We start from the raw sequence: 7,900 nt of genomic DNA on the forward strand, positions 1-7,900 counted from the left end.
AAATATAATTGAAAATATGGATTGAATGCTAAAAGAACTTGATTTTATTCTAAATAAGAATTTCATATGATATTCTCTAGAGAAGTAAGTTTAAACTGAAATAATTCTTAATGAAAACAACGTAAACACTTTTCATCAACCTCAAGTTTTATTTGAACACCTGAAGATTGATGGGTGTTGGTTTCATAGTTATCCGGGTCGAAGGACCAAATTATGAAACGGTCTGTTCTCAACAAAGCTTAAGATTAAGATTTGTCTATTACAGGGTTCAGACTTATGGCTGAGACTTAGCGCTTAAGTCACACTCTGAAAAGATCGGGTTGTGGCTAAGCCCAAAAATTTGGAGACTAATACGGGCTTCGGACCTAAGACTTATGCCGGCTTTAGACTGGAGGTTTAGCCCAGTTTCCGAAGGTCTCAAAAATCTAAATAACAGCAATTTTATCGATTTTTCAAAATCTAATGAATCATTTACCCTTATAAATCCAATCCTAAACAACAATTTCCTGAAATATCTTATCGAAAAAGGAATTATAGGAACTGAGCCATATGGCTAAACTTCAGGTGTGAAGCCCGTATTAGCAATATGGCTTTACTGGTCTAAATTCTTATCTTTTGCAATTTTTTGGAGACATTTAATTTAAGATTGGTGTTGGGGACCAAGTCCCCTGGGTCAAAGAAAATCAAATGATAGTGGACTGTATTTATTTTTATTAAGTGGAATCACACGTGGCGGACTGCAAGGACTTGATTAATTATGGCGGCGACTGATTGGCTAATTATACGAATGTTACAATACGAATGTTCGTGGTCCCTAAAATATAAATCTACAGTTTCTATTCATTTCTTTAAACTATAGATAATTCAATCCTTTAATCTCAAACGGCCTCCGTTAGCTTCCATCAACCTCAAGCTTTTTCACGAGTTTACAACCTGTAATTTAATTAATAATCTTTATCCCGACGCCATTTTGAATTTCTTTCAATCGTCTATCAAACCTACCAAGTTATATAACTTTTTATCCTGACTAAGGACCTAGCTTGATCGTCTTCCAAGGAGTTCAGCCAAACTTATTACAATAAATACTACTAAATTACTTAGGTTTTTAACATGAGAAAAAATATCCTAACTTACGTAAATTCATTTCCCAAATGTATTACACAATTGCACGTCACGCCACGCTTTTCACAAAAAGACTGACAAATGTGCCGGAAGGGCTTACATAATAAACTTTCAAATATTTCCGCCAGTTGGCGCTCGCGTTTCCCACATGGATTACAGTAGGCTCTCACTCAATCGGACGAAAAATGTTGTTGACAATTTTCACGTTTAATTATGAAGCTAATTCGCTCAAATTCGCTAATCCCAAATCTATCGATAAACCGGATGACATTTTTTCCCAAATGCCCAATTGAGAGAGAGTCTTCTACTGTATTAAAGATTAATGACCTATTAGTTTCTCAAAAAGCAAAGATATTACTCGCTATTCAGGATTTTGAGATCATCGGGAATTGGGCTAAACCTCTAGTCTGAAGACCGCTTTACTCCATTCAATCTTAACTCCCACCAAAGGCGGCCCTCCAGCTTTGTATCACGACTTGTGCCTCAGGTACATACACAGCGCCGTTTCTATATTGCGGCAGACCAGCCTTGCTTGGATCAGTAACAGTGAATGTGTGCCTATTTGTATCGACGGATCTCTTTAAACCGAACTCGTTTCTGTATCTGTACCAGCCTTTCTTGTTTATGCGGTTCAGTTGGGCATAACTTTTCATCGATTCACTGGACTTATTCGATACCGCTGCTGAAAAATCCGCAGCTGCCAAATTTCGAACCCGAGACCTCACAGTCGTAGAGACACTTACTCGACCAACTGATCCACTGTGACTTTCAACAGAGCTTACTAGAGTTGATTTCTTCTGTTTTTGCTTTGCCACTCATGGACGTAGGGGAAATATCCATGCTTTACACGACCCCAAGCTTCATAATGACCAAATTTTTCCTATGTTTTTCAATAAATGTGACTCATCGCACCCATATTTTTAAAAAAAAAACTTGAGGAAAGTACCCAGTTACATCGTATCCATTGCTTCCAGTGAAACTCATCGTTTGACTTCTGCAACATAATTACACAATTTTTCCAAAATCCAAATTTTGTAAAATATATTGTGGAGTCACATTTATTCAGAAACATTGGAAAAATTTAGTCAATATGAAGCTTGGAACCGTGCAGCAAAGCCTGGTTACTTTCCCCTACCCAGGATTTCATTTAATTTTCCTTTATTAGTCTGCTCTATCAGTTTTCTGGGGTTTGAAGATAATTTTGCCAGGACTTTCGATTGTACCCATTTGGTGAAACGCCTTCACCAAAGTGAGGAGTCCAATGATGTCTCCTCTGATCGAAGAGTACAACCCGTTCCCCTGGGGGCGCTCTCTACTCGACGTCGAGAGAGAGAGAGAGAGAGAGAGAAAAAATGCTGGGACAATTCTTAGCTTTCCATAATTTCATAAGTTAGTCTTATCATTGTTAAATAGTGTTAATAGAATCTTCTTTATCCCTTGATCCATGAAATTCTAATAATTTGTGTGTAGCATATGCTTCATGTCCTTCATGTCAGTTGAATGAATCCAAGGAATAATGGTGCTATTCCAATGAAGAAATGAGCATGTTTTTTTTAGCACATTACTGTTCTCGAGTACTAAAAAGACCATGACTCTTCCCACATGTTGTTTCAATTAATGTCAGATGGCATTGTGATCGGGTGAAAGCTTGCTCGGCGAGAATATTCGAATTTGGATTTCGGTTGGGAAATCGACAAGATTAATTTAATGTTTTCACTTTCATAGTATTTTGTACATTTTCTTTATCATGATTAAGAAGATGTAAAGTTCTTCTCTACACAAAAACTTTATATTTTCCCCATTCCTCCTCGTGTTTCAAAATCACCAAATAGTCATGACAGGAACCGACACAAAAAAAAGTTTAACCGAAATCCGAATTCGAATATTCCCTCCGAGCAAGCTTTCTTTCATCTGACATTCAGTCGTGCGAGTAACCTGTCATGTCAGCTTGGTGGCGTGGCGTGATGCAGTTGGATGGCCGGGAGTTGACAACTTTAGCCCCAACCGATTTTCCAAGGCTTTCCATGAGTTTTCCCGTAAAAGTGGGTAAAAGTCGGCGAGCAGCATTAATATTCTCTACTCATTATTTTCCTTGAAATGACGTATGGGAACAGATATGATCTTTTTTAGTACTTAAGAACAGTAATGTGCTAAAAGAACATGGTCACATTTTCATTGGAATAGCACCATAATGCTTTACATTTCACATTTATAAAAACTTTTTTTGACTTATTTGAAGGTTTAATTATTTAGGATAAGTATGCCAAATTTCGGCATAGTTGCAAATAAGCACCGAAGTCCTAAGTTTGAAATGCAATATTTTTAATTCATATTGATATTTCTTGTTCCTTCCTTTTCAGGAGGGTTGTGTGGAACCTTGAAAACTAGTTTATCATTTTTGTTTTCTTTAAATCACTTTCTAAAATATTGAAAAATTAATAAAAATGTGCACATTGCTTTGGGTAGTATTCCGGCCACTTTGAGTGAAATTCCGGCCGAAATTAGCAGCTGGCCGAAATTTGGCACACTTACCCTAAGGTTTACTTCATTATTACTTACAGACTTTCCTAAATTCATCAAAAAAGTTTTGCCATTCTCTTGAGCATTATGGTGCTATTCCAATAAAAAATAAACGTGTTTTTAGCACTTTACTGTTCTCAAGTCCTTCTACATAATAGACTTTTTTTTGTATTGGTTCCTGTCACGACGGTTTTCCCCAGTCCTCACCGGTCGATGTTCTAAAACCAGAAATCAGTTGTGACAGAAACCAATACAAGAAATGTCGATTATGTAGAAGCACTTGAGAACAGTAGTGCTAAAAAAATGTTAATTTTTCTTTGGAATAGCAACATTATGCTACATTTCCAATTCAGTTTTTTTTTTTTTTATAAACGAGTGTACGAAAGGTAGGGTAAGTGTGCCAAATTTCGGCATAGTTGCATGCAAGCGCCAAAGTCTCAAGTTTGAAATGTAATATTTTTAATACAAATTGAATTATTTTATTACTTCTTCTGAAGGAGTGTTCCCTGGAACTTTGTAGACAGTTTATCATCTTTATTTTCTCTAAAATCATTTTTAGTACATTTTAAAATGAATAAAAATGTACAGACATAGCATTGGCGGCCTATTCCGGCCACCTTCATTCTTATAGTTCCTTGTTCTTCCGGAATTCCACCAATGTCTTTTTCAAATCATCTTGTTCGTCGATGCGACATTTTTTTTGTTATTTTTTGCATAGTATAGGGTAAGTCTGCCAAATTCCGACCACCTTTTTTGTTCCTCAAATTTTCATGAATTTTTAGTTTTTACATACTCCAGAGATTATACAATGCAAAAGAATAACAAAAAATGTAGCTTCGACAAACGAGATGACGTGAAAAAGATAATGTAAGAATTCCGGAAGGGCACGGAACTATGAGAATGAAGGTGGCCGAAATAGGGCACCAAAGCTATGTCTACATTTTTATTCATTTTAAAATGTATAAAGAATGATTTTAAAGTAAATAAAGACGATAAACTGTCTACAAGGTTCTAAGCAACACTCCTTAAGTAGAGGGAATGAAAAAAATCAATTTCTATTAAATATATTATATTTCAAACATGAGACTTTGGCGCATGCATGCAACTATGTCGAAATTTGGCACACTTACCCTAATCTGTAGAGTATGCAAAAACTGAAAATTCATGGAAATTCGACAAACAAAAAATGTGGCCGAAATTGCAAGCTGGTCGGAATTTGGCACACTTACCCTATGCTTTAATTTTGAAGCAATTTCTTTCATTGCGATCATGCTTTCGTCGCTCAAGAGATCTTGAATCACCTAATGTTGTAGATGTAAAGTACTGCTTTTATGTTTGTTGGGAGAATAAGAAAGGCCTAAAATAACTGTAATAATTATGGCGATGTTTTTTTTTTCTAAAAATCTTATTGCATGACACTCGAAAAATCATCAATAATACAAGTTCTTTTGGCATTCCAAATCCCTCTCTAAACAGATAATTTATAATTCCCAAAAAATATTGTATACCGTATCCTTAAAGGAAAAAAAAAGAAAATCAATGGCTTAGAACAAATTTTGCAACAGAATTCTTTTGTGCAGAAAATTTACAGACAGAGAATGAGAGGAGGAAGATGTGAGGCAGAAGAGAAAATCATCTAATTGCATTAAAAAAGAAAATTGAACAAAAAATAATTTATTCAATGGATTCAATGCCTTTTGTCGTGCCTGCTTCTCCTGTCGCTGCCTTTGTCCCCGCGACGTCGCTTGTTGAGCGGATTGCGGGGATCGTAGACATCGTACCAGTCATCTTGCTTCGTAGCAGCATCCTTGGCCAGTACTGGGAGTTTCTCCTCAAAATGCAATTCATGGGAAAGCCAATCGTCTCCCTGGATGTCAGCATCATCATCTGCAGGAGGAGTTGGCTCTGACGGGGCTTCTGAGTGTTTTTCCTTCATCGTTTCGAGTTTGTTCTTGAACTTGGCCAGAAGGGAGAGAGTGAAATTTTCCCTGGAGGCACCTTTCCGGGGATGGTTTTTCTTCAGGGCATCGTATTTGCCCTTTTCCGAGAGATACTCTTCCAGCAGTTCACTTCGCTGCTTCTTCTCCTCCTGGACTGTTCGTTCCTTGTCCAGGAGATCACTTTTGCGCTTCCTGTCTTTCTGATACTCTTTGCGTACTTGTAGGATTTCCTCACGAATCCTCTCTGCGTCTTTCTTCCTCTGGGCTTTGCGCTGCTTTTCCTCATCGAACAGATCGTAGTCAGCATCGGAATCCGAGGAGTCTTCCTTGATTGGTTTATCTGGAGATTTTTGGGCTTTTTTGGTGGATTTTAGTTTGTTCCTGACACTTTCGGCCGTCTTTTTGACCTCTTCTTCATCTTTGGCTGCCCTGGGGTCTTCCTCGATGTCCGGAGTCGATGATTTATCCCTCTTCTCCGCCTTGAGTGTTTCCCGGCTCAGCTTGGGATCCTCAACGGCATCGTGCATGGACTTAGCCTTTCCGGAAGACTTCTTTACAAATTCCATTGTTTCCTCTTCATCCTCCTCAGCTTCTGCGCCAAAAGAGAGTAAACCGAAGTTCTTAACGCCCTTCTCCCTGGACTTACTCTCTTTTTTCTCTTTCTCCTTCTCGGGCTTTCTGGTCACTCGAGGTTCAATATCCTCGAAAGGATTGTGCAAAATCTCAGTTTTTATTATTTTATGCGGATACACTGGTCTCTCTTCCTCATCCACGAGCCCCTCTTCGAGCTTCAGCATATTGAATACCGTGTCTCCTGTTACTTTCCCAAAGATCGTATGCTTGTTCTGGAGCTCCGGAGTAGCTGCCAGAGTGAAGAAGAACTGTGAACCATTGTCATTGGGACCTGAATTTGCCATAGCCACGAGCCCTCTTCTCGTAAATCGCAGCCTCGAGTGGAATTCATCCTTAAAAGGAGCCCCAAATATCGATTCTCCGCCTGAACCATTGCCTTCAGGGTCCCCTCCTTGGACAATAAACCCCTTTACAAGTCTGTGGAAGATTGTGGAGTTGTAGTAACCCTCCATGCACAGTTGCACAAAGTTCCGGCAAGCTTTCGGGGCTTCCCTGGACCACAATTCAATATCAATATCCCCCACGGAAGTCTTCAGGAGCACCTACAGACCAGCAAATTCAATTTTTAACCATCCCAGAAAGATTTCTGGCATACACTTACCTTCCCCGAGGTGGGGGGCTCCTGAATATAAATACTACTCATCCTGAAGGTGTCTTCCTGGCCAGAAACACCAAGAAAAACCCTCAAACGTGATTCCCTAACGTTCCCTTGTCAATCCTTGATACACTTTTTGACCACGCGGCGCTGCCATCTTCCCCTCCAATTCAAACCAAAAGAAAAAACCGTTGAAATCCCAGATTGAAAAACATTCTAGAAAAAAGCTAAATTTATTTATATCATGTTAATTCATCACAATTATTGTGTTAATAATTTTTCTTCCTTAGTTTTTTTTTCACTCTATACTTGGAATAGACTATAAGAACGATTTTGGACATGAATCCACATTTTTAACTCCCAACTTCCTTCTTCGAAAAGTTAAACACTTAAAATAGTTTTCTTTTTTTTTTAATTATTACTGATACTAGAGATTTTTTTTCTTATTACCCTTACACATCTAAGCACATTAAGGCAAATGTTCTTTTTTGAATTTTTTTACGATTTTTTTTTCAATGTTTTTATTGGAATATCTAAAAATTATTTCACGAGTTTACATTACATTTTAAAAATTTTTTTGGCAATATTTTTGCAATGAAATTTTTCTGCTTCAATTCATTAATTTCTCTTTTTGCAGAATCTGCGCCTAAATGAGTCCAAAAAGAATAACTGAAAATATATTCGCAATTATTCTACTTTTAAACTTGTGTTTTTTCTTCTTTTAGTGACTTTCGTCTTGAAATATCTTGCATTAAATTCTTTCTTTTTCCAAATTCTATTTATTTACAGTAGGTTTAGCATTTTGTGAATTTCCCATTGAATAACACTGTATTCTTTCAAATTTCAGAAGAAAATTATACAGCATTCTCTTCCCTTTGCTTTTGCTTGATCAAGAGGTTATTTTAAAAATGTGAGGTTAGGTCATGTATAACCTAAAAAATATAGGATCCGTGATTTTTTATGGCAAAAGCTCACATCATTAGCTATAGAGAATTTCTGTAACTATTTTATTATTTTCTTAAATTTACGAGAGGTTATAAGTGATTTTGTCTAAAATCTTATAACCTACAAGTATCAAGCTTCTAAATTC

General features: G+C 37.2%; 1 protein-coding gene across 1 annotated transcript; it reads right to left on the bottom strand.

Moving 5' to 3' along the window:
- Positions 1 to 5,300: 5,300 nt before the first annotated feature.
- LOC129804337 (spliceosome-associated protein CWC27 homolog) lies at positions 5,301 to 6,962 on the bottom strand. The gene is made up of 2 exons (XM_055851550.1): positions 6,817 to 6,962; positions 5,301 to 6,757 (listed from the first exon to the last, which is right to left on the bottom strand). The coding sequence occupies exons 1-2, from the start codon at positions 6,856 to 6,858 to the stop codon at positions 5,330 to 5,332; spliced, it is 1,470 nt and encodes a 489-aa protein (XP_055707525.1). The 5' UTR covers positions 6,859 to 6,962; the 3' UTR covers positions 5,301 to 5,329.
- Between the last annotated feature and the right edge of the window lie 938 nt (positions 6,963 to 7,900).

The sequence above is a fragment of the Phlebotomus papatasi genome, chromosome 2 (assembly GCF_024763615.1).
Source record: "Phlebotomus papatasi isolate M1 chromosome 2, Ppap_2.1, whole genome shotgun sequence".
Classification (NCBI taxonomy): Eukaryota; Metazoa; Arthropoda; class Insecta; order Diptera; family Psychodidae; genus Phlebotomus; species Phlebotomus papatasi.